The sequence below is a fragment of the Oncorhynchus tshawytscha genome, linkage group LG13 (assembly GCF_018296145.1).
Source record: "Oncorhynchus tshawytscha isolate Ot180627B linkage group LG13, Otsh_v2.0, whole genome shotgun sequence".
NCBI lineage: Eukaryota > Metazoa > Chordata > Actinopteri > Salmoniformes > Salmonidae > Oncorhynchus > Oncorhynchus tshawytscha.
The window spans coordinates 9,333,671-9,361,360 of NC_056441.1; the positions used below are offsets into that span (position 1 = coordinate 9,333,671).

The 27,690-nt window shown below is 42.1% G+C and overlaps 2 protein-coding genes across 3 annotated transcripts; one reads left to right on the forward strand and one right to left on the reverse strand.

Annotated features, from left to right (window-relative positions):
* Window positions 1-157: 157 nt before the first annotated feature.
* On the reverse strand, window positions 158-14,256 carry LOC112264317 (serine/arginine-rich splicing factor 4). The gene is made up of 6 exons (XM_024440837.2): window positions 14,035-14,256; window positions 5,878-6,083; window positions 3,329-3,441; window positions 2,270-2,481; window positions 1,643-1,714; window positions 158-1,211 (listed from the first exon to the last, which is right to left on the reverse strand). Exons 1-6 carry the CDS (start codon window positions 14,139-14,141, stop codon window positions 653-655), a joined length of 1,269 nt encoding a protein of 422 aa, XP_024296605.2. The 5' UTR covers window positions 14,142-14,256; the 3' UTR covers window positions 158-652.
* Window positions 14,257-16,851: 2,595 nt separating this feature from the next.
* On the forward strand, window positions 16,852-27,387 carry xkr8.3 (XK, Kell blood group complex subunit-related family, member 8, tandem duplicate 3). Of its 2 annotated transcripts, none has more exons than XM_042295139.1 (3): window positions 16,852-17,559; window positions 18,643-18,930; window positions 24,319-24,975. In XM_042295139.1, the coding sequence occupies exons 1-3, from the start codon at window positions 17,237-17,239 to the stop codon at window positions 24,827-24,829; spliced, it is 1,122 nt and encodes a 373-aa protein (XP_042151073.1). In that variant the 5' UTR covers window positions 16,852-17,236; the 3' UTR covers window positions 24,830-24,975. The 2 variants fall into 2 exon arrangements, with proteins under 2 accessions (XP_042151073.1, XP_024296604.1); XM_024440836.2 differs by having other exon boundaries at window positions 16,858-17,559; window positions 18,643-18,830; window positions 24,319-27,387.
* The last annotated feature ends 303 nt before the right edge of the window (window positions 27,388-27,690 follow it).

Here is a 27,690-nt window from a genome sequence, read left to right on the forward strand (position 1 = left end):
CCACGGTGTCATGTGCTGAGTGGAGGAACACGTACTCTGTCCTGGAGCAGAGGTTGCTTCCAACAGTACTAATCTCAGTATCCAGAATTGCACCAATTTGATCAGTATGACATGTTCATGCAACCCAACTTATTTTAGAAACCAAAAGTCAACTCCATTTGAGATCAGGATTTTTATTTTATTTTTAAAAAGTGGTAAAAAGGATTTTCCACAAAATGAGAAGATACAACCGAACAAAACAACCGAACAAAACAACCCCCATCCTTGCACAACATTGACAGCTCGGTATGCTTAATTAAGTATGTCATTAAGGTTAACACACTTACTACAGCACTTGTAACTTACAAAAAAATCTATCCAAGCAAATACCCTCCAACTTAGGTCGCACATTTTCATATTTTTTTTTTTTACAAACACCTCAATTAAGAGACAACACTACTGGGAAAAAGATGCAGAATGACCGACAAGCACTGTATATTTAAAAGAATTGGGGAAGACACCTTGAGCGTGAGTGCCTGGGTTTTTCACACAACCATTTATCAAAAATACTAAAAGAAAAGTTACCAAAAAAGAAAGTGGGGGGGCGGGGGGGGGTTGCTGGTGACGAGAAGAAACGGAGGGGGAAAACTATGGGAGCTGTTGGTATCCTAGCTCAGGACTGTGAACGAGAACGGGAGCGAGAACGAGATGCGGAGCGAGATTTGGAGCGAGACTCTGAGCGGGAGACTGAGGGGGAACGGGAGCGGGCTTTGGCCAGGGAGGGAGATGGAGATTTGGACTTTGACTTGGATTTAGGTTTGGATTCAGTGGGCGTATGGGAGCGAGAGCGGGGAGCCCCCTTCTCGGCTGCAGCTGCCTCGTTGTCGCTCTTGGCCGGCTCACGGCTCTTGGAGCCTGACTTCCTGGAGCGATCCTTGGCTGCTGATCTAGAGCGAGAGCGGGAACGAGACCTGGACTCATCCTTCCTGCTCTTCTTCCCTTCTTTCTTGCTGCTCTTTTTGCTCTTACTGCGGCTCTTACTGCGGCTCTTACTGCGGCTCTTACTGCGGCTCTTACTGCGGCTCTTACTGCGGCTCTTACTGCGGCTCTTACTGCGGCCCACATCCTTGGCCTTGTGTGCACCGTTGGTGCGCTCCTCCTCTCTGCGGCCCTTGGTCTTGTCCTTGTCCTTCTTGCTGTGGGAGCGACTACGTGAGCGGGAGGCAGCACCCCTGGGGAACAGGAAGGAGCAGACAGACAACCAGTCAACTAAAATGTAATTGAACTACAGCCATGTAAAAATGGCCAACACCCCTAGCAATAGCTGGTCATGACATCTGCTAGGACATCTGGGTAGCAAGAAAAAAAAGGGGGAGCAAAGTCCACATTGGAGTCAAGAGCTCTGGGTAAAGTGGACATTTACTACACAGTGATTTGAGATATGGGTGATGTCCCACAGAAAACGACTAAGTACAGTCGCAGTAGATAAGGGCAGAAGTAGAGAGTAATAAATGGCACCCTATTCCCTATATAATGCACTAATTTTAACCTAAGCCCCAGTCAAAAGTAGTGCACTGCATAGGGAATATGGTTCTACTTGGGACACATTAAAGAGGTCAGGGGTCACCCATGAGTTAAACGTTGCCTGCGCTCTGGGACTCACCTGGAGCGGGAGCGACTGCTGCTGTCACTGCGGCTGCGGCTCTTACGGGACCTGCGGCTCCTGGAGCGAGACCTGGAGACAGAGGGAGGTGAACAGAAGTTAAAGGTAAGCCATGTGCACGAAAGATGCTTGAGGGGTTAGGGTGAAGTGCAGTCAAATGGAAGTGTAAACCTTAAAATTGTGAACTGATGGGAAAAGCAGTGCATTGAGGGGGAGGGAGCACAACTGAAGAAACTAGTCCTTTGTTTTAATGCATGCATTTTGCTCAGTCGCTGATTAAAGATGGTCCATTGAATAACTACTCGTTATGATTTGCAGCTCGGTCTCATATACAGTGGAAATCCCATCCTCTTCTAGAAGACCTACTCCGTGTTGGACACGACCAATTAGGCTTTGTTTACACAGGCAGCCAATTCTGATATTTTGTCCAATTATGGGTAACAGATCCGATTGGTCAAACGACTAATTAGTGGCAAAAAAAAAAAAGTAATTGTGAATTCAGCCTTAGTCACTGATCACCTTGCACCAAAAACAACTATGAGACTTGTAAATGATAATACTGATTTAGCTACCTGGAGCGGCTGCGAGAGTAAGAGCGCTTGTAAACAATAATACTGATTTAGCTACCTGGAGCGGCTGCGAGAGTAAGAGCGCTTGCTGCGCTTGGCCCCGGGGCGGTCCTCAATCAGCCGGATCTTCCTGCCGTTCACCTCTGTGCCGTCCAGCTTCTCCAGGGCTCTCTTCATGTCAGAGTACAGCCTGAACTCTATCACTCCCTCGTTCCTGCGTCCTTTATTGGTGTCAGCATACGTCACCTCACCCGCCTGCCTCATGTAGTCCTGGTGAAGGAAGGGAAAGGGTTGGGATTTGGCCAGCAAATCACAAAGATATTAATGAATTAATAAATATAGGTCATTTTATATTTATATATTTATTTTACATACACGTTTCATGTTATATATGTATTTTGTGAACGGCTAGAAATTTCTGATTTATGCGGCGCCATCTAAAGTTAGTTCAAGCATGACAATTATGAGCATTTAATTCAATGACGAAGGTGCACAAAGATGGCGGATTTCAGCTATGACGTCATTGTTTAAGCACTACCCACAGAGCAAAAATAAATAAATACATCTCACGACATGGTAAAACGTCTACAATCTGCTGTCGTTTCGTGTTTTCCAAATTGCCGCCATCTTGGGTTCATGTATACCGTGACAATGAACATATAAAAACAAGCGCCACGGAGAGCAGTGCGATAGCGAGAACACAGTAAACTAGGCAAGTGTGGTAAGTGCATGGGGACCTCCATCTTTATACACCTCCGCTATTGTAAAACCATTGGGTCTTATGACTAAATGTACATGGAATAAGGCTATAGCATGTTTCTCTCCAAAACATGACCATATGATGCAGAAATCATAATGAAGAAGAGAGTTATTTAAAAAAAAAAAAAAAAAATTAAAAACTTTATTTAACCAGGCAAGTCAGTTAAGAACAAATTCTTATTTTCAACGACGGCCTAGGAACAGAGGGTTAACTGCCTGTTCAGGGGCAGAACGACAGATTTGTACCTTGTCAGCTCGGGGGTTTGAACTTGCAACCTTCCGGTTACTAGTCCAACGCTCTAATCACTAGGCTACCCTGCCGCCCCCAACATTCCTGAATAACCCGTTGCCACCATACCTTCAGGTCCTGCCAGCTGCAGCGACTAGACAGGTTCTCGACGATCAGCCGATAGTCTGTCCTTGCTGGGGGGCCATATCTGTCTCTGCCACCACGCCCATACCCGCCCCCGCCTTCAAAAGTAAGATAGAGGATAGAGCAACAGCAATTAGGGCAAGGGGGCACACCGAGAGGACAGCCTCAACACTAATCTCCAAGCTACATTATGTAAACAATGGCCACAAACAAATCTGGGAGAAATTTAAATAGATTACAGATGGGGGAAAGTAATGACAAAAACAAGTTAACCAAAAAGAAAACAAAAAAAAGGAAATCAAATCCTGTGTGTAGGCTACATTAATTAACCTAGAAACCTGCACATTTCCATCAGGAACACTGACATAACCTATTCCTCATCTAAACTACTAAATCATTAACTGATGAGTCACGCTTGGGTAGAACTGAATACAAAACTCTACATAAAAACTTTAAAAAATGAAAAGCTAAGATTAAAAAAAAAAAACTACATAAAACCTGACTGAAAACAGTACTTACAATGACACTAATGTTTACGTTAACTAGCACATCTAAATATATAGACATTTCACATTTGTTTCAGGCACCTATAAGAGCTCAACCCACATCTGTTCCTAACCCAATGGCATCCTCACCACCCGGCCTGGGACTAATTGGACAAGCGGTCTTCATTCACATTGGCTCCCTTTTTTGGTCTGCCCAGGGGCCCAGAATGGTCAAACCACACTCTTGGTTGGAAAGGGGACACCATGGCCAGGCCAGCAATAGGGGCAGGCAGTCAGCAAAGGACTCTTTTAATTAAAACATTGGAGGTTCTTTGTTAAACCTTTATTATTCAACATTCATTTTAATTAAAACAAAAATAAAAAAATAATCCTGAATAAAACAAGCAGATTACACGATTCTCAAATTACTCAAAACAAATGAGCTAGTTAATTTATTCTAGTCAAAAATCACAGAATTTATCAGCAAATGTTCTAAAATGGTAGTGAATCTCAAGCTAGATTCCCCCTGACAATTTGAATGAATACGACTGCATTTGTTTACCCTGTGATAGTTTCAAAATCAAGCACACTGCTTCCCAAGATAACGGCATGTCATTTGGTGGTTGTGGTTCATGTAATTTTAATTCCAATCATCAACTCAAATATGAAAAAATCTGTTCTCTACACACATTATTCAAACAATTACTGTTAAGTACCATAAAAGGGTTTAATTCAGTAGTACGAGCTCATCCGTGATGTGACACCGTCTGCAATACAATACTGGTGTTTTCTTTTAAAAAAAGAGGATGGGCCCTCCCGGGTGGCGCAGTGGTTAAGGGTGCTGTACTGCAGCGCCAGCTGCGCCACCAGAGACTCTGGGCTCGCGCCCAGGCTCTGTCGTAACCGGCCGCGACCGGGAGGTCCGTGGGGCGACGCACAATTGGAATAGCGTCACCCGGGTTAGGGAGGGTTTGGCCGGTAGGGAAATCCTTGTCTCATCGCGCACCAGCGACTCCTGTGGCGGGCAGTGCGCACCAACCAAGGTCGACAGGTGCATGGTGTTTCCTCCGACACAATGGTGCGGCTGGATTCCAGGTTGGTTGCGCGCTGTGTTAAGAAGCAGTGTGGCTTGGCTGAGTTGTGTATCGGAGGACGCATGACTTTCAACCTTCGTCTCTCCCAAGCCCGTACGGGAGTTGTAGCGATGAGACAAGATAGTAGCTACTAAAAACATTCGGATACCACAAAATTGGGGAGAAATAGGATACTTTATGAGTTTGTCAATGCCGCCCTTTTATCTAATTCCCCATCTCATGGATACCATTTTTCATGCCCGTGTCCAGCAAGCCAATGCTAACTAGTGTTAGCGCAATGCCTGGAAGTCTATGGTATCTGTGAGCGACGTGTACGCTAATTGAGACTAGGAATGACCTAATAGGCCGGATTTAGAACAGAACCCTTGGCAGCCACTCGTCCCAGAAACTAGGGGAAACTACAACAAATAAGTTAAATATGTCCTCTTAAAAAGTCACAGAAAAACAATTTGAGGTGCAACTAATCAAATCATAAAAAGGGATGGAATCAGTGCGGTGGGAGCATGGAGTGAACAGAGCCTGCTGTGACCATGGATATGGTACAATTTCTACAAGTTACCATCTCTACTATCCCCAAGAAAGCAACAAGCATTTGAACAGAGGGTACTCCGATTAAACATAAAACCACCTGGTAAATTAAGGTAAAAAAAAAAAAAAGACATATCGTCACAGGCAGCATTAACAAATAGTTGAAACACAAAGTAGTTGTTTTATTAACTAAGATATGTGGTCGTCTTACCCAACGACATTAAGTTGAATGCACTGACTAAGTCACTCTGGATAAGAGCGTCTGCGAAATTACCAAAATGTAACGAAACACAATTATATGAACTACAACCACCAAGGACAAACTTGAGATGTTATGCAGTGGTCTCCTATCCTACATGCACTGCCATGTTGGCCTCCTCAATCACATTTCAAATCATGTTAAAACACCACAGCATTGTAAACTTACTTCTTCCACCACCTCCTCCTCCTCCTCCCCCTCCTCCTCCTCCTCCGCCGCCGCCTCCTCCTCCTCCTCCTGAGCCGTAGCTGCCGTCCCGCCGCGGCCCCTTTGTGTGTTCCACAATAACCCTCTCCCCACACAGGTCTTTCCCATTCAGGTCATACACAGCATCATCTGCATCGCGGGGGTCATCAAATTCAACAAACCCATACCTTTACACAGAGGAGACAAAGCATGTTAGGCCAGAGACACGGTACAGATTTGGGATCCAATTATTTGACTAAATCTACTGCCAGACTCAAATGTATATGATACTTTTCATAAATCACAAAGTAACATTTGAATCGGTCCCACTCAGACACATTGATTGGATAAAAACAGAACATTTCCCCCAATTCCAACGTTCCGCCTGCAACTAGCGATGGGCGTTGAGAAGACTGGCAAGTTCCAAGTTGAGAATTAAGCAGGGGTGAAGTGTAAAAAAGAAAGAAAGTTAAAGTAGATTATATTTCTTCCCAGTACGGGAGCTTTTTGTGAAATATTATTAAAATCATAGAATCCCATATAGAATCCCTATTAATTGTAACTTTTAAAAATGCATTACCTTTTATTAAAGTGGCATAAACTAGAGCTGACCCATTTAGTCGACAGGCTGTTGGTTGACCGAGATTTCTTTAGTCGAGCAGACAAATTCTCTCTCTTCTCTTTTTCAAACTCTCATGGTGTACAAGACACCCGTCTGATTCACACTGAGTGGACTGATCCATTGTGGAGGCCGTGGGGGTGGCACAGTCCATCAGTCTAAGACATGTGCTCCTGAAATTGTATATGGTTATATTACATAAGAACAAAATGGTGCAACACTAATAAAAATAATTTATATCAAATGCACTTTCTCCCTCGATGAATAGTGGTCTCTGTCCACGGTTCTGAAACACTTCAGTGCGCCTGTTGAATTGGCACCTTTTCCTAGACCATATTCCTATGTGCATAATAGCAAAGTTAACCAAGATATTGGTGTTGAGAACAATACAGTGGAGGTAGCAGCAGAATGAGATGAGAAAACAGCCCTTGCCTTATTGTCTAAAGAAAAGTGAGAAGAGAGGAAACCAACTTAAGTGTATAAATCAATAGCCTAACTGTTAAAATGTGCCTGGCTTTATAAATCACTAAACCTATAGAAAAAAGAAAGATCCTGCTTATGTGTGTTTGTTTAAAAGCCTACTGATTCCGTGAGCACTAAGCCTCACGCAACGACACGGCAAGTAAACAATTTGAAAAATTTAATCTGTTTTTACATTTTTTTGCGTTTTGCTGTAGCAAATAAAAGCGTTAGACTTCTTTGTGTTGGAACAGCCTCTGCGGTATTATTGATTTAGTGTTCTTTAACGCGGTTCCAAATTGCCTGGAAAATTCTATAATAATGCTACATTTTCTTGATCTTCTTCTTGCCATTATTATGATCATACGTAACAAACTAAAACGATTTGGCATGGGTCCTGAGATCCTCAAAAAAAGGTTCTACAGCTGCAACGTCGAGAGCATGGTTGCATCACTGCCTGGTACGGCAACTGCTCGGCCTCTGACCGCAAGGCACTAGAGGGTAGTGCGTACGGCCCAGTACCTCACTGGGGCAAAGCTGCCTGCCATCCAGGACCTCTACACCAGGTGGTGTCAGAGGAAGGCTCCCCAAAAAATTGTCAAAGACCCCAGCCACCCCAGTCTAAGACTGTTCTCTCTACTACCGCATGGCAAGCGGTACCAGAGTGCCAATTCTAGGACAAAAAGGCTCCTCAACAATTTACCTTCAAGGCAGAAGACTCCTGAACAGGTAATCAAATGGCTGCCCGGACTATTTGCATTGTGCATTTTAGTTTGAAAATAAAGCGAGCCTTGAATAATTAGCTTATACAATAAATAAAAACGGTTCCATTTTAGAAATTGCATTCACGAATTAATGTTACTGTTAAGGTCTTTGCTGTAATAAACGCTTCATAAAAAATAAATAAAGTGTTACAGACTCTCTGGTACATTTATACTTTAGTATTGTTTATACAGCACCTGTTTGGCACAATGTGTACGCAGAGCTGGCTCCTTACCTTCTTTTCCCCTTTACCTCCTGAGCAACCAGTAAACATACCCGTTTCGAGTTTGTAACATCCTCTGCATCCATTTTGCTGTCACGTGTGTTACGGTGTTCAAAGTTTGTTTAAAACCAATTTCTTGACGTGATTATGATGCTATAGGTCAGGGCCTATTCAGACGGGATTAGTTTTACAATGGGAGGTTGGGTAATGTAATTATGTGCACAAAACATAGGTAATTTTAGTCCCGTCCGAAAACTGCCACGTCAGTAATTTTTATATGGCAGGAGTGTAATAATCCCAACCAGAATAACCTACTGTTTTTTGGGGGGCAAAATCCAATACTATCCCCGTGACAGTCAACATCCCTGTGTTTTAAGAGAAATGTCTGAGTATGACAGGTGTTGATCAAGGTTTTCGCAAGAAAACAATAGCGGATTTGATTTATTGACATAAGTGCTGCGAATAAGCACACACACACACACACACACACACACACACACACACACGTCTGAAGTCTAAATACAGTTAGGTTAGAGTCAGTAAAACTCGTTTTTCAACCACTCCACAAATTTCTTGGTAAACTATAGTTTTGGCAAGTCGGTTAGGACATCTACTTTGTGCATGACAAGTAATTTTCCCAACAATTGTTTACAGACAGATTATTTCACTGTATCACAGTTCCAGTGGGCCAAGAAGTTTAATAAAACTAAGTTGACTGTGCCTTTAAACATCTTGGAAAATTCCAGAAAATGATGTCATGGCTTTAGAAGCTTCTTATCGACTCAAATTATCTTAATTAGCCTATTGGAAGTGTAACTGTGGATGTATTTCAAGGCCTAACTTCAACACCAGTGCCTCTACTTGACATCATGGGAAAATCACAAGAAATCAGCCAAGTGGTAGACCTCCACAAGTCTGGTTCATCCTGGGGAGCAATTTCCAAATGCCTGAAGGTACCACGTTCATTTGTACAAAACAATAGTACACAAGTATAAACGCCAAGGGACCATGAAGCCGTCATACCGCTCAGGAAGGAGACGCGTTCCGTCTCCTAGAGATGAACGTACTTTGGTGTGAAAAAAGTGCACATCAATCCCAGAACAACAGCAAAGAACCTTGTGAAGATGCTGGAGGAAACAGGTACAAAAGTATCACAGTAAAACAAGTCCTATGTTGACGTAACCTGAAAGGCCGCTCAGCAAGGAAGAAGCCACTGCTCCAAAACCACCATAATAAAGCAAGACTACGGTTTGCAACTGCACCTGGGGACAAAGATCATACTTTTTGGAGAAATGTCCTCTGGTCTAATGAAACAAAAATAGAACTGTTTGGCCATAATGACCATCGTTATGTTTGGAGGAAAAAGGGGGAGGCTTGCAAGCCAAAGAACACCATCCCAACCGTGAAGCACGGGGATGGCAACATCATATTGTGGGGGTGCTTTGCTGCAGGAGGGACTGGTGCACTTCACAAAATAGATGCTATCATGAGGTAGGATAATTATGTGGATGTATTGAAGCAACATCTCAAGACATCTGTCAGGAAGTTAAAGCTTGGTCACAAATGGGTCTTCCAAATGGACAATGACCCCAAGCATATTTCCAAAGTTGTGGCCAAATGGCTTAAGGACAACAAAGTCAAGGTATTGGAGTGGCCATCACAAAGCCCTGACCTCAATCCTATAGAAAATGTGTGGGAAGAACTGAAAAAGCGTGTGCGAGCAAGGAGGCCTACAAACCTGACTCAGCTCTGTCAGGAGGAATGGGCCAAAATTCACCCAATTTATTGTGGGAAGCTTGTGGAAGGATACCCAAAACATTTGACCCCAGTTAAACAATTTAAAGGCAATACTACCAAATTGGGTGTATGTAAACTTCTGACCCACTTGGGAATGTGATGAAAGAAATAAAAGCTGAAATAAACCACTCTCTCTACTATTATTCTGACATTTCACATTCTTGTGGTGATCCTAACTGACATAAGACAGGGAATTTTTACTAGGATTAAATGTCAGGAATTGTGAAAAACTGAGTTGAAATGTATTTGGCTAAGGTGTATGTAAACTTCAACTATATGCATGTATGTATGCATATATATAAATAAATAAAAAAATAAAATGGCCTACACGTAGCCCATTTATTTCTATGCATCTATGCATTCTATGCATGGTTCAGAAACCAAGCTGGAGTTCAGTGTGGCCCCATCACTTGGACATGTCGAATCTGTATCCTCACTCCACCAGGCTTCTGTCATAAGTCAAATTTGTGTGTGAATATTTTATATATATATATATATATATAGTTCTGAAAAAAAAAATGAAAAAAACAAATCCCGTCTAAACTGTTCTCTGGAATAATGGACATTCTGGAGTAATTAATACACAAACGTTCAAAAGTTTGGGGTCACTTTTAGAAATTCCCTTGTTTTCCATGAAAACATACATGAAGAGTTGCAAAATGAATAGAAAATATAGTCAAAAACGTTGACAATGTTATATATATATTTTTTAAAGTGTTCAAACTTTGCTTTTGTCAAATAATCAATTTGCAGCAATTACAGGCTTGCAGACCTTTGGCATTCTAGTTGTCAATTTGTTGAGGTAAATCAAGAGATTTCACTCCATGCTTCCTGAAGCACCTCCCACAAGTTGGATTGGCTTGATGGGCTTTTCTTACGTACCATACGGTCAAGCTGCTCCCATAACAGCGCAATAGGGTTGAGATCCAGTGACTGTACTGGCCACTCCATTATAGACAGAACACCAGCTGACAGCTTCTTCCCTAAATAGTTCTTGCATAGTTTGGAGCTTTGCTTTGGGTCATTGTCCTGTTGTAGGAGGATATTGGCTCCAATGAAGTGCCGTCCACAGGGTATGGCATGGCGTTGCAAAATGGAGTGAGCCTTCCTTGTTCAAGATCCCTTTTTACAAATCTCCCACTTTACCACCAACAAAGCACCCCCCAGACCATCACAATGCCTCCACCATGTTTGACAGATGGCGTCAAGCACTCTTTCAGCATCTTTTCTGCCTCATACGAATATTCTTCTTTGTGATCCGAACACATCAAAATTAGATTTGTCTGTCCATAACACTTTTTTCCAATCTTCCTCTGTCCAGTGTCTGTTCTTTTAAGCCCATCTTAATATTTCTTTGGCCAGTCTGAGATATTTTTTTTTTCTTTGCAACTCTGCCTAGAAGGCCAGCATCCCGGAATCACCTCTTCACTGTTGACGTAGAGACTGGTGTTTTGCGGGTACTATTTAATGAAGCTGCCAGTTGAGGACTTGTGAGGTGTCTGTTTCTCAAACTAGACACTGATGAACTTGTCCTCTTGCTCAGTTGTGCACCAGGGCCTCCCAATCCTTTTTCTATTCTGGTTAGGGCCCGTTTGCACTGTTTGGTGAAGGGGGTAGTACACAGCGTTTTACGAGATCTTCAGTTTCTTAGCAATTTCTCGCATGGAATAGCCTTCATTTCTCAGAACAAGAATAGATTGACGAGTTTCAGAAGAAAGTTCTTTGTATCTGGTCATTTTGAACCTGTAATCGAACCCACAAATGCTGATGCTCCAGATACTCAACTAGTCTAAAGGCGGACAGTTTTATTGCTTCTTTAAATCAGAACGGTTTTCAGCTGTGCTAACATAATTGCAAAAGGGTTTTCTAATGATCAATTAGCCTTCTAAATTATAAACTTCGATTAGCTAACACAAAGTGCCATTGGAACACAGGAGTGATAGTTGCTGATAAATGTCGATATTCCATTAAAAACAGCCGTTTCCAGCTACAATAGTAATTTACAACATTAACCATGTCTACACTGCATTTCTGATCAATTTGATGTTATTTTAATGGGGGATTATTTTTTTTTATATATAAAAAAAAAGTGTTTTTCTTTCAAAAACAAGGAAATTTCAAAGTGACCCCAAACTTTTGAATAGTAGTGTAGATAACCAATGTAGTCTAGTAATACTAGTACCATGCGAATAGGTCTCAACTCTTGCTCGCTTCACGTGACACATGTTTGTAATGCAATGTCACGTGAAGAGAGCAAGGGTTAAAAGGAATAGGGAATGTTTTTCCTAAACAAAGGAGGGATTTCAGAAACATAACTTTTCAGTCAGATAAGGCTATAATTATGTTGCAGCTTCAGCAACATGGACAGCGAGATACACACTGATTTTCTGTGGTCGCTGCAGCAGGGAGTCCAATTGCAGCGAGCTTTATACCACTCCAGCCGACGCTTGCGTATGGTTATTTTAGGATTGTGTGCGGCTGGATACCCATTTCATGAAACTCCCGACGAACAGTTCTTGTGCTGACATTTCTTCCAGAGGCAGTTTGGAACTCGGTAGTGAGTGTTGCAACCGAGGACAGACGATTTTTACACCCTTCAGCGATCCCGTTCTGTGAGCTTGTGTGGCCTACCACTTTGCGGGTGAGCCATTGTTGCTCCTAGACATTTCCACTTGACAATAACAGCAGTTGACCGACCGGTGCAGCTCTAACAGGGCAGAAATTTGACGAACTGACTTGTCGGAAAGGCGGCATCCTATGACGGTGCCATGTTGAAAGTCACTGAGCTCTCCAGTAAGGCTATTCTACTGGCAATGTTATGTTATGGAGATTGCATGGCAGTGTGTTTTTTTTCCTCCACCCGTCATATCCCCACTATTTATTTTTGCCGGTATGGCTTACTTTCCCCTCTGTAGTAATCAGCATGAAACGGTTAGTTGAAAAATTGCTGCCATTGCTAAGGTGTACCGGCTGTATGGAAGCATGAACTTATCACCGTCACAATATATGGCTATGCTGCTGCTATAGTTGTGATACTTTGCGGTCCTGCCTATGTGTACTAGGGTTGAAGGGTGGGAACCCGGTTACTGAGATTTACCACCCAAAACCACTCCCTTTTCCCAGGATAAATAACGGTGAAATAATACAACTAGACTAGACAGTTAAGAACAAATTCTTATTTACAATGACGGCCTACCCTGGCCAAACCCGGACGACACTGGGCCAATTGTGCCCCGCCCTATGGGACTCCCAATCACAGCCAGATGTGATACATTTAATTTAACAGTTGAAAGTGAGGAAGGAAGCAACCATAGAGAAAGAGGTAGGCTAATAACTTTGGGGGAAATATTTTGAAAGGTATATAAGCGGCAGCCTACTAATTATACCAATAGGCCCTATTATATTTAACTAGGCATGTCAGTTAAATTCTTATTTACAATGTCGACCTACCCCGGCCAAACACAAACGATGCTGGGCCAATTGTGCGCATCCCTATGAGACTCCCAATCACGGCCGGATGTGATTCGTACCAGGGACTGCAGTGCCTTAGACCGCTGCGCCACTCGGGGGCCCGAGTCTGCAATCAATGCAGGGTGCTAACTAAATGCCATCTGCAAGCATGGTGCAGTTTCGAGGACAGTTAACGTTAGACTGACTAGCCATGTCGAAATAGTGAGCATTTTGTTTTTATAAACCCATGTAATATTAGTAACTGGCTTTGCAAATGGGTTCTCATCTGATCCACCAGACACCAAATATCACCATTATGTTGGCTGTACAGCAAACTTAAGTTACAGAAGATATAAAAGTGTACACGTTGCCAGCTATGGGGGTAAGTTAACTAGCGTAACGTCGTTAGCAGATAGCTAGCATGCCAAACGTATTTCAAGGTGCCTGCTAACGTTACCTAATTAAGATTTTGGCTATAAAACATGTAACAACCTTTTTATTATTATTTTAAATAGGAAGCGTCTAGTACTCAAAACAATTAGACGCTAACGTTAGCTAGGTGCTAACGACAGCTAACGTTAGCTAAAACTCGTTAACCGAAGTTGGTTAACAAACTTTGGTTGTCTAGCAAATATCTTATATGTTACAACCCATACAAATAAATAATACGTCAATCGGGTTGGCCAAACTCAAACAATGTACGAGAATTGTCAATAAACGGCGCTTCAACAGGCCTAGCAACTAGGCCACGAACTCAACGCGGTAAGCTAGCGGTTAGTTAGCGGTTAGCACAGAACAACGACACGGAGAGCGGCGTTCATTTTGTTACCCGTTTTTCAGGTCAACTTCAAGTATCTTCCCATAGCCTTTGAAGAACTTCTCCACGTCCTTTTCCCTTGCTCGATAGCTCAATCTTCCGATGTAAACTCTCGACATTTCCCCTGTGCTGATTTTGTGTCACAGTCACAGGAACAAAGACACAGTTGCGCGGTAGTGGGAAAAGGCACATATATTATACACGCTATTCTGAACACTAGGATCAAGCGCAGAAGTGGGCGTACCATCAATGGTAGGTCCAAGGATCCTTATACTGCTGTTCAAATGTAGCAAGTTTGCAATTACAATTGGTTATGTCTTGTGTGTGCCCTGTTAGTTAATTCACTTTCCAATGTTCAGTCCATATATATAACAACATTCCATTTTTATTTATTTTTAGGCCAGATTGATTGCCATTGGGTCTTTTGTATGTCAATGGTGTCAACATGAATCCCAGTTTAATTCCAGAATGACCTTAACATGTACATGCGATAACTGTGTGAATAAACAAGGTGAAGTTGACTTGTCTACCTAGTAGTGTCAATGATTTCTTTATAATTGAGTAGTATAGATGATTATACAGTGGCTTGCGCAAGTATTCACCCTCTTGGCAGTTTTCCTATGTTGTTGTCTTACAACCTGGAATTAAAATTGATTTTTTTTTTTTTGGGGGGGGGGGTTGTATCATTTCATTTACAAAACATGCCTACCACTTTGAAGATGCTAAATATTTTTTGTGAAACAAACAAGAAATAAGACCAAAAAAAATAAACTTGAGCGTGCAAAACTATTCACCCCCCCAACGTCAATACTTTGTAGAGCCACCTTTTGCAGCAATTACAGCTGTAAGTCTCTTAGGGTATGTCTCTATAAACTTGGCACATCTAGCCACTGGGATTTTTGCCCATTCTTCAAGGCAAAACTGCTCCAGCTCCTTCAAGTTGGTTGGGTTCCGCTGGTGAACAGCAATCTTTAAGTCACCCCACATATTCTCAATTGGATTGAGTTCTGGGCTTTGACTAGGCCTGTAGAAAAGGTCCATGGAGTTGGTGGAATAATCCTTTAATTCATTGCCATTTACTCAGCTGGGCCAGGGGCGCTTTAATTAGGTCAGGTGGAAATGTCAGACAGATCTCAACTCCATAAAAGGAGGAAATTGCCATCGCCTGATCTCGCTGCTTTCTCCTCCTTAACTCCGTCTGATCCAGAAGTTCTGTGCGTCCATGAATCCACGTAAATCCACCGACTCTGTTACCTTTCATCTGAACTATCTGTGGCGATCGGGGGAGTGGGCCAACAGTTATTGCTTATAGTTATTACCGCGGAGCGCGGCTTGGAGCGCACGCTTCAAACATATTGTGTAATGTGAATTGTCAATGATCACGGATCCTCATAGGCCAATTATGCAATCGATATGGTTAATATGTAATGAAATGAATTATATGTACACATGAAGACAATGAAAGGGTGAAATGAGAAACGTCATTGTTTGCTAACTGATCGACTTTGATACCAAACTAATGGGGATTATAGATTGAATATCCATTCACTGTTGTTTTTTTCCCATGATTTATGATAAATAGTTACGAGCCTAAATGACTCATGGATGATTACTATTGACTTCTTAATGAACTGGATTGTTGACTTCCCTAATTATGTTAATCATGAATGATTGTTATATGATCTTTGTGATTATGAATTTGATTAGATGCATGTTATTTGTTTTCTTTGTGATGCAGCACAGACTACTCAGTAAATCTACCACTTTATGGTTAAAGGAATTCCTGCCTCAGTCTCATCCATTCCTATTTTTTTCTTTAAGCAATGGCTTTTATCTGGCCTCTCTTCCATGAAGCCCAGCTCTGTGGAGTGTAAGGCTTAATGTGGTCCTATGGACAGATACTCCAATCTCTGCTGTGGAGCTTTGCAGCTCCTTCAGTGTTATCTTTGGTCTCTTTGTTGCCTCTCTGATTAATGCCCTCCTTGCCTGGTCCGTGAGTTTTGGTGGGCGGCCCTCTCTTGGCAGGTTTGTTGTGGTGCCATATTCTTTCCATTTTTTTTTTTTAAATAATGGATTTAATGGTGCTCTGTGGGATGTTCAAAGTTTCTGATATTTTTTTTATAACCCAACCCTGATCTGTACTTCTCCACAACTTTGTCCCTGATTGGTTTGGAGAGCTCCTTGGTTTTCGTGGTGCCACCTGCTTGGTGGTGTTTTTATTTTTTATTTCACTTGACCAATTTGGACTATTTTGTGTTTGTCCATTACATGAAATCCAAATAAAATCCATTTAAATTACAGATTGTAATGCAACAAAATAGTAAAAACGCCAAGGGGGATGAATACTTTTGCAAGGCACTGTATATGTTTGCTTAATGCATAGTTGTTCACACGTGTATTTTTTCATAGCACATGGGAATAATCTGATATGGGATGGTCAATGCAAAGATAGTTTTCTTTCATTTGTACCCCTATAAAGTCATCCATCTTCTCTGGCCACCAGATTAGACTACAATCACCATTGTTGTCTAATCGGGTTGCACAGGCACTCCAGATGATTCCTACATGTTGTTGTGGGAGGGGCTTCTATACATTTGGATGCTGATCGTTGTGTGGGACACACGACACTGGCGTCAATTCAAACTGGGCTGCGTTCAGTACGAAGAAACGTACTGCAACATTCAATTAAACGGAAACGGTGCTGTTCAGAACGAACATTTCAAAAACGGGGAATGGCTGAATTGTGGGTTGGGGAACACTGTCAGCATGGCCGCTGCCCTTAAAATACGTCACGCTTTGCTTCAAGCCACACCCACCAACCGGAGCAAACGTACCTCCAAGTCTGTTCAAGAACTTTGAACCTTTTGGGGAAACTTGTCGTTCAGTATAAACCGTTAAGCTACGTAGCAAACGTTCAATCCAACTGAACTCACCTCTTGAGATCAACTTTACAATGGAGATGTGATCGTTAGCTACAATGCCTGTCCTCGCTTCATTGTTGCATTCAAATGTAACTACAAGTTGTGTTCCATGTTTACTTGTCCTAACGGATGCATTGGACAACATGCGGGAGCTGTCATTATTCTTTAGACTTGTAAAATTCGACAGCTCATGATAGCGGATAGCTTTCGCTAAAGATGGTACAACAAATGCATGAAGCAAGACAAGCTAACGGAAAAACTTTAGAGAGCGGCGGGACAGGGGGTATTTAGCTATGGATAGCCCAATGTTTTCGAAGTACTCCTGGCTCGATTTTCTTTTCTCGGTAGTCGGTGTGTGTACCTTCTTGTTTGACGTGGGATCCGACATTTGGGTCGCTACGGAGTTCTACTCGCGTGGGGATTTCTTCTGGTTCGGGGTGTTGATCGGCCTTATGGTCCTGTCTTCGGTAGTGGTCCAGATGTTTAGCTGGTTCTGGTTCAAATACGACCGCGAACTGGAGGGCTTCGATGAGCAAACTGCCAAGAATGTCCTCTTTGGAGGCTGCGTCAAACTTTCATTCCTGCTACATGTACTTCAGCTCGGATTCTTTTGCAGGTACTGTAGATAGCTTTTTAGTTTGACACTTGATCGCATGCACGTCATTCTCATGTGGACCATCTTTGTTAACTACACCTTGTTTATCACAGTGTACTAGACACAGTCGTCTAAAAATACATAATCTACATTGATTGAGAAATACAGAGTAATTTATTTGTTCTATGGCTACAGTGTAGTGCATCCTTTTTTGGGCTTCATGAAACTATGCATTGTATAATATTTTTATTATTTGGTCATAATAATTTGGTCATTATTATAATAATAATAATAATATATATAATTTCCTCATAAGTTTTTTTTAATGTAGCCTATGAAATTGATTTCCTAAAACGTATCATTTCCTTAGTCTCGTTAATACTGAGAGGCTCGCTGAGCAGCTCATGTACAGCTAATAACATGTGACTTGTGTAGAAAACATCAAGTTACCCAACTCACAGGTGTGTCAGCGAGAAGAGCCAGTCATTTGGGATGGACATATAATGTAATAAGTGCACAGTAACACACATGATAGTTCATCGGGAATTCAAACTATTTGGGCGAAGTACAGGAATGATCCTACAGCTCACGATGCACATATTTGTATACTTTTCTCATTGTGGTGTGAATACTGAGGCTCACGGAGCAGCTCATGCACCACTAATAACATGTGACTTGTGTAGAAACCAATCAAGTTACCACTCCGGTGTGTCAGGTATGTAACCATACCCAGTAGGCTCTGTCTTGACAACCTCACTCCCCACCTACACAGATGTTAAGTTCCTAAGTGGAAGACATTGTTTTGAATGACAGAAATAGGCCTATGTCTGCGTCCTGTTCTCTGACAATGATAGGTGTCTTCTGGATTATTGCCGCTTAGTAACACACAAGATGGCAATTCAAACAATTTAAGTGGTATAAGGACCCTACAGCTCATGATGGTGCTCTGTTTCGTCAACTTACTCCCCACCTACACAGAAGATAAGTTAGCTAAGTGGAAGGCATTTTTTTAGAATGATGCCCATGTGTGTATGTTCTATTGTCCCTGACAGGTGTTTCTGTTGGTTATTGTTGCTCATACTAACAGACAGTGTTTGTTCACAGACACATCTCAGCCATATGGCAGGGCTTCCGTGTGTGGTGGCGACAGGAGCAGGGCTCGGGGTACGCCGTGTACCTGACCCACGACCTGAGCATGCTGCGCCTCATCGAGACCTTCTGTGAGAGCGCCCCGCAGCTCACCCTCATGACCCACATCATGCTGCACACCAACAAGGCCAGGACGGTACAGTGTGAGTCACCTCTACACACATCTCTACACACACCAACAAGGCCAGGACGGTACAGTGTGAGTCACCTCTACACACACCAACAAGGCCAGGACAGTACAGTGTGAGTCGCTGTCACCACTACACAGTACACATACACCTCTACACCTGGGGTTCGTTCCAATTGGCACCCTTCACTTTAATAAAACAATAAAAACCTTAAAGGGTTCTTCGGCTGTCCCCATAGGAGAAACCTTTGAAGATCCCTTTTTGGTTGGAGGTAGAACCCTTTTGGGTAACATGTAGAACCCTTTCTACAGATAGTTCTACATGGAACCCAAAACGATTCTCCTATGGGGACAACCAAAGAACCCTTTTTTTTCGAAGAGTGTATTCCATTATTGTGCACTACATTTGAGTAGGGACCATAGAGCTCTGTTGGAAAGTAGTGGACTAAATAGGGAAGAGTGCCATTTGGGAGACATCCCTGTTATTCTGGACACCAGACTGCAGTAGAAATCACCACTGATGCTGTAGGTCAGGGGTCCCCAGTTACATTCAGAGGATGGTTGAGGGTCAGAAAATAGTTGTAATTCATTTGTGCACAGCATATTGACGACAAGAAGCCTAAACAGATAGGGAAATACAATCGGATGGAATGTCATAATCACATACTATGCCTCTCTATGTATGTGTGGGAATACTTGGGAACATATTTCCTAAATTAAAATAATAGATTTAGATAATCCACCCCCACCACCCCCCCAAATTTAAAAAAAATAATAATAACATATTTTCTCAATGTTTTTTGCGGAGGGGATGGGGATTCGGCAAATAAAATCACCCGTGAGCCGAATTAGGCCCGCAGGTCACCTTTTGGCGAACACTGCTGTAGGCTATTGAGAATAGAGGTCGACCGGTTAATCGGAATGGCCGATTTAATTAGGGCTGATTTCAAGTTTTCATAACAATCGGAAATCGGTATTTTTGGACACCGATTTGGCAGATTTTAAAATTTTATATACACCTTTATTTAATAATTATTTAACTAGGCAAGTCAGTTAAGAACACATTCTTATTTTCAATGACGGCCTAGGAACAGTGGGTTAACTGCCTCGTTCAGGGGCAGAACGACAGATTTTCACCTTGTCAGCTCGGGGGATTCAATCTTGCAACCTTACAGTTAACTAGTCCAACGCTCTAACCACCTGATTACATTGCACTCCACGAGGAGCCTGCCTGTTACGCGAATGCAGTAAGCCAAGGTAAGTTGCTAGCTAGCATTAAACTTATCTTATAAAAAACAATCAATCATAATCACTAGTTAACTACACATGGTTGATGATATTACTAGTTTATCTAGCGTGTCCTGCGTTGCATATAATCGATGCGGTGCGTATTGTTGCTCCAATGTGTACCTAACCATAAACACCCATGCCTTTCTTAAAATCAATACACAGAAGTATATATTTTTAAACCTGCATATTTAGCTAAAAGAAATCCATGTTAGCAGGCAATATTAACCAGGTGAAATTGTGTCACTTCTCTTGCGTTCATTGCACGCAGAGTCAGTGTATATGCAACAGTTTGGGCCGCCTAATTTGCCAGAATTTTACGTAATTATGACATAACATTGAAGGTTGTGCAATGTAACACGAATATTTAGACTTATGGATGCCACCCGTTAGATAAAATACGGAACGGTTCCGTATTTCACTGAAAGAATAAACATCTTGTTTTCAAGATGATAGTTTCCGGATTCGACCATATTAATGACCTAAGGCTCGTATTTCTGTGTGTTATTATGTTATAACTAAGTCTATGATTTGATAGAGCAGTCATTCAAACAGCACTTTCGTGCGTTTTGCCAGCAGCTCTTCGCAAGCACAGCGCTGTTTATGACTTCAAGCCTATCAACTCCCGAGATTAGGCTGGTGTAACCGATGTGAAATGGCTAGCTAGTTAGCGGGGTACGCGCTAATAGCGTTTCAAATGTCACTCGCTCTGAGACTTGGAGTAGTTGTTCCCCTTGCTCTGCATGGGTAACGCTGCTTCGAGGGTGGCTGTTGTCATTGTGTTCCTGGTTCGAGCCCAGGTAGGAGCGAGGAGAGGGACGGAAGCTATACTGTTAGACTGGCAATAACTAAAGTGCCTATAAGAACATCCAATAGTCAAAGATTAATGAAATAGTCCTATAATTCCTATAACCTAAAACTTCTTACCTGGGAATATTGAAGACTCGTGTTAAAAGGAACCACCAGCTTTCATATGTTCTCATGTTCTGAGCAAGGAACTTAAACATTAGCTTTTTTTTACATGGCACATATTGTACTTTTACTTTCTTCTCCAACACTTTGTTTTTGCATTATTTAAACCAAATTGAACATGTTTCATTATTTATTTGAGGTTAAATTGATTTTATTGATGTATTGATTAAGTTAAAATAAGTGTTCATTCAGTATTATTGTAATTGTCTTTTTTTAAAAACAAATCGTCCAATTAATCGGTATAGGCCTTTTTTGGTCCTCCAATAATCGGTATCGGTGTTGAAAAATCATACTCGGTCGACCTCTAATTGAGAAAAATCTGAATCCAAGGGCAACACTTAGGTTTGGGATTCTTTACTATACTGTAGTCCTGCTGTATGTCCTTATACCAGGGGACATGTTCATTCACACTGTCACTGACACTCCGTACAGTGGTCCACATTATACATTTTTCAATTAGGAGGTATTTAGAGGAAGAAAAAGTGTATAAATTAATATAAGTTCCTCATACCTTCATTGTGTCCCTCAGTAAGTTTAGCAATAGTTTACACAATGACATAGCTACATATTGTGTTTACACAACTTCCTCTCTATATCCCCTTCCTCTCAGGTTTCAGTTTTTTTTTGACTGTATGCTAGTGTTGAGCGATTAACCGACATTTCTGTTATTTTGTTTTTTAAACAACTAATAGACCGACGTTGGTTCAGTTATTTGAATTGTATTTTCTTCTGGCAGCTCTTTGTGCCATTTCTGTAGAGATAAATCAGATGAAGCCTGAACTGTGCGATGTAGTAGGGAGTTGTCGTTTCCAACAGGCCAATATTCTACATAATTACCACTTTTTCTGTGCTAAACTAACTACAATGACCATTATCCATTGCGCGTCCGCTTAAACTTGTCTGGTCTGTGTGGAGCCGACACGGAGACTGAGAGAATAGAGAACCGCGATCGAGAGGGATAGAAAGCTGTTGCTTCGTGAGCCTGAAAGAATACGATCTAAGTGATTGACAGTTGGTATTCAGCAGTTTATAATAGTATGCCTTATTTACTTTGAAGAACTATAAAAATAGTGATTTTTGTCAGGCAACAGCTCTATAGAGATGAGATGACTTGGAATGAAATAATAGTCATCAAATTAAACAAATATTTTATTAAAGTAAAGTTTATTTAATTTGTTTTATTTAACCTTTATTTAACTAGGCAAGTCAGTTAAGAACAAATTCTTATTTACAATGACGGCCTAGGAACAGTGGGTTAACTGACTTGTTCAGGGGCAGAAGGACAGATTTTTACCTTGTCACCAAAAGGCCTCCTGCGGAGACAAAGTATTGTGATTAACTGTAATACTCCGGGTGTCGTGGGTGTGGAGTCAAACGCAGGAGACAGAGAGTGCAGTGCTGTGCTCTTTAATTGCACCAACGCACCACAGGGTGCTCACAATAATAACGGCCCCAAACACGGAGAATGAAAAATGTACAACTGAAAATACACGACCAGGAACAAACACGTTCCTCTACTACAGAGCCGAAGGTTACAATGATTAATCCACCACAACAAACAGGCGGGCCGGCTGTCTAAAGAAGCCCAACTAATCATCACAAACAGGTGCTACCAATAAACATACAAGGAGGGGGAGGAAAGACAATCAGTGGCAGCTAATAGGCTGGTGACGACGACCGCCGAGCGCCACCCGACCGGGAAGGGAAGCCACCCTCGGTTGGACTTGTGACATTAACTGATGGTTGATAAGCGATAAGTACTCACGGGCAGTGGGACTTATTTTATTTATTTCACCTTTATTTAACCAGGTAGGCTAGTTGAGAGCAGAGTTCTCATTTACAACTGCGACCTGGCCAAGATAAAGCATAGCAATTCGACACATACAACAACAGAGTTACAGTAGAACAAAATACTGTAGAACAAAAGAAAACAAAAAGTCTATATACAGTGAGTGCAAATGAGGTAAGATAAGGGAGTTAAGGCAATGAATAGGCCGAGGTGGTGAAGTAATTACAATATAGCATTTAAAACACTGGAATGGTAGATGTGCAGAAGATGAATGTGCAGGTAGAGATACTAGGGTGCAAAGGAGAAAGATAAATAAATACAGTATGGGGATGAGGTAGGTAGATAGATGGGCTGTTTACAGATGGGCTATGCACAGGTGCAGTGATATGTGAGCTGCTCTGACAGCTGGTGCTTAAAGCTAGTGAGGGAGATATGGGTCTCCAGCTTCAGAGATTTTTGCAGTTCGTTCCAGTCATTGGCAGCAGAGAACTGGAAGGAAAGACGACCAAAGGAGAAATTCGCTTTGGAGGTGACCAGTGAGATATACCTGCTGGAGCGCATGCTACGAGTGGGTGCTGCTATGGTGACCAGTGAGCTGAGATATGGCGGGGCTTTACCTAGCAGAGACTTGTAGATAACCTGTAGCCAGTGGGTTTGGCGACGAGTATAAAGCGAGGGCCAACCAACGAGAGTGTACAGGTCGCAATGGTGGGTAGTGTATGGGGCTTTGGTGACAAAACGGATGGCACTGTGATAGATTGCATCCAGTTTGTTGAGTAGAGTGGTAGAGCCAATTTTATAGATGGCATCACCGAAGTCGAGGATCGGTAGGATGGTCAGTTTTACGAGGGTATGTTTGGCAGCATGACTGAAGGATGCTTTGTTGCTATATAGGAAGCCAATTCTAGATTTCATTTTGGATTGGAGATGCTTAATGTGAGTCTGGAAGGAGAGTTTACAGTCTAACCAGACACCTAGGTATTTGTAGTTGTCCACGTATTCTAAGTCAGAGCCGTCCAGAGTAGTGATGCTGGATGGGCGAGCAGGTGCGGGCAGTGATCAGTTGAATCGCATGCATTTCGTTTTATTTGCGTTTAAGAGCAGTTGGAGGCCACCGAAGGAGAGTGGTATGGCATTGAAGCTCGTCTGGAGGTTAGTTTACACAGTGTCCAAAGAGGGGCCAGAAGTATACAGACTGGTGTCGTCTGCATAGAGGTGTATCAGAGAATCACCAATTGTTTTATTCTGTGTTAGTGTTCAACCCACATAATGCATAGTGCATTTAAATAAAAGAAATCTAGACCAAAATCGCATAGCCATGATTATTTTTGAATAATCAAATCAGTACCAAACCGAACTCAAAAAGCATCGCCCAGCACTATTATGTGCTCAACTGTCTTTGGCCTATAAACTTCCTCTTTGTCATTTCTCTGATAGTTTTACATCTCTTTTGTAGGTGTGAGTGTCGTGGCGTCAACTACTTCCATAGCCTGGATGGTGGTGGATTATCACCGCTCCCTGCGTTCCTTCCTCCCAGACAAGGCCAAGCAGGGCTGGGGCTCCGCCTTGGTCTACTTCCTGTGGAACCTGCTCCTCATCGCGCCGCGCGTGGCAGCAGTCGCCCTCTTCGCCACAATTCAGCCCTCCTACCTGGCTGCCCACTTCCTGCTTATCTGGCCAGTGCTGGTGTTCTGGGTGTGGCGGCAGGAGACAGACTTCATGGACAGCGCCGGCGGAGAATGGCTCTACCGGGCCACCGTAGGTCTCATCTGGTACTTCAGCTGGTTCAACGTGGCGGAGGGAGGGACCAGAAGGAGGAGCATCATCTATCACTCCTTCATGGCTACGGACGGAGGGATTCTGCTTGTCACATGGTGGTTCTACAGAGACCCGGTCCTGACACAGTCCTACGCCCCCATCCTGCTGGCCACTCTGCCCCTCACCTACCTGATGGGAGTCCTGTTTAAAACACTCTACTACTACTGTTTCCACCCCACGCTGTGGATGCCCTCTGTCAGGGAGGCAGGGTTAGAAGAGGAGCTGCCTGATGGTCAGGAGATGGTGTTCAGATCCATCGCCCCACAAACTGGTACTCCCCGGTTCCGTAACAAGAGGATGGCAAGCCATGCCACTCACTTCTACTCCGAGGAGGAAGCCAGGAAGCCCAGTAAGATAAACGGGCGCGAGGCCAACGCTGTTGTCTGACTGGATGTGCTTGAACGAGACTCTTATTTACATGCAATGATGGAGTGATGGAATGTCTGGTGTCTCTTTCTACACCATCCTGTTTTTCCATGCTGCATTTTTGTATAAATAAGGTGCTGCACAACTTATTGTAAATCATATTCTGTGAAACAGTGATAAGGTCACTGAAGTTTTGTCCCAAATGGCACCATATTCCCTATATAGTGCACTACTTGTGGCCAGGGCCAATAGGGATATGGTCAAAAGTAGTGCACGATGTAGAGACTAGGGTGCTATTTGGGATACAAGTCTGAGCAGGTTCCATTGATCAATATTGGAGTTGTCATGAAACAGCTATTGGGTTATTCAACGAAATGAGTCCTTTTTGGGTTCTGTAACTTAGTGGGAGAAAAACAGTGTTTCATTTCACCTAATTGTAACATTCTGTCACAAAGAGCACATGTTCAACTTAATAAAAAACATATTTTCCCATCTCAAGAGGTTAAATAACATTTTTAAAAAACGATATTAAGTGGCAAATAAAGTAACATGGTTGATGACTTTATATTAAATCAGCGATAGTTCCCCTTGTGACAGGGGGAATGGAAGCTTGTGTGCAACAGGGAGAGGCAATTGAATGCAAGCTTCACAAAACAATTGAAATTGTAAAACATATCTAGCTCGTCTATCCATGGGTAACAGGGTTGACGTCTTATCCTCGAACCGCTCAGTTTTCCACCACAAAACGCCAGAAAATGGCCAAAACAAGTAGATTCAGCTCACCTGCTCTTACACTATTAATGTTCAATGTAAAAAAAGAACATGTTTTCATCATATTAAAATGAGAGTTCAGATCAAATAACGGTATTGACCTTTAATGAGGGAAAGAAAAGTAAAAATCTTCCTAGATGTGACAAAATGCTTTTGTACTTTCGCATGTCTTCATTTATAATTAAAGCTCAGAGTTGATAGAATTTTCTATTCGGTCAATATTAAAGGGATACTTTGGGATTTTGGCAATGAGGCCCTTTATCTACTTCCCCACACTTAGATGTGGATACCATTTTTTTTTTTTTCATGTCTCCATGTCCAGTATGAAGGAAGTTAGATGTAGTGTCGCCAGCCAATGCTAACTAGCGTTTGTGCAATGAATGGAAGTCTATGGGTATCTTAAGTTAGCATTTGCACTAGAGCTAGTTAGCAACTTCCTTTAAACTGCACACAGAGACATCAAAATGGTATCCCACGAGTTCATCCGACTGTGGGGAAGGCGATAAAGGGCCTCATTGCCAAAATCTTGAAGTATCCCTTTAAAGGACACTTAATTTAATATAACAGGCTTGTAAAATTCAATATTGGTGCACAGTTTCTACTTAAAATCTCAAAATACCTAATTGCGCGTGAAACAATCCTGCTACCGTTCATGATGCCAAAGGTAATTAGGAGAATAAGTAATGGTACATTTGTATCCGTTATTATCATTGTGTGAAAAGTTTGTATTTTTATTTGGGAGATTGTTATCTACAGCGTTCTGAGAGTTATTTGACATTTTGTTGTTTGCTATTTTTGAATGTATGATGAACTATCATGTTCCTCGCTTTCCTGTTGTAACTTGTGTTATTTTTGAAGTCTTTGTATCTCTGCCGACAGTGCGTCCACTAATGTCTGTGACGGTCACTCGTCCACCAGCTTCATTCGTCTTTTTTTTCTATACACAGCATCAAATCTATGTAGGCCACACTGTATGTACACATGGATGGAACGTCAGTACAGTTTGATTAGAGTCCCAAATGACACCCTATTCCTGCACTACTTTTGACATTATGTTGTGGACAATGTTCTGGATGTTCTGGCTCCCGAGTGGCGCAGCGGTCTAAAGGCACTGCATCTCAGTGCTAGAGGCGTCACTACAGACCCTGGTTCGATTCCAGGCTGTATCACAACCGGCCGTGATTGGGAATCCCATAGGGCGGCAAACAATTGGCCCAGCGTCGTCCGGGTTTGGGTTTGGCCCAATGAAGGTCGTCATTGTAAATAAGAATTTGTTCTTAACTGACATGCCTAGTCAAATAAAAAATGTATAGCCATACCTGTGGCCTTGTGAAGTTATGTTCCTAGAATGTTAAGATTTCTGTGTGAAACATTGTTGGATACTGCAGAATGGAATCAAATATTCCATATTTTAACTGTCATCTCATTTGTTCTGCACATGATTGTTAATACACCGTGTGTTGTGGGAACCTATTCCCCTGAAGCTCAACAATTCAGCCTTTCTCTTATCTCATCATTTAAAGGGCATGTAATGCTGGGCTATTAAAATCATAAGACCATCACAAATTTATGTAGTTTCATGACTTATCTTTTGTGTTGTTTATGTCTGTGGTTTCAATGTTATTTTCTTAGAAGTTCCTCAAGTGCTCTTCTGGGGCTTCACCTATTGACATCATCAATACATGAGTATAATATAATCTCCTATGAGTAATGCTCACACATATGTCTTCAAACAGGATGTAAGTTGAAGTGTACTAGATAGTATTGCATTGTTGTACTTTAACTTTTTATACCTGAGGACTCATAGTGATGTCAGTAACCTTATCTACCTGAGGACCCATAGTGATGTCAGTAACGTTATCTACCTGAGGAC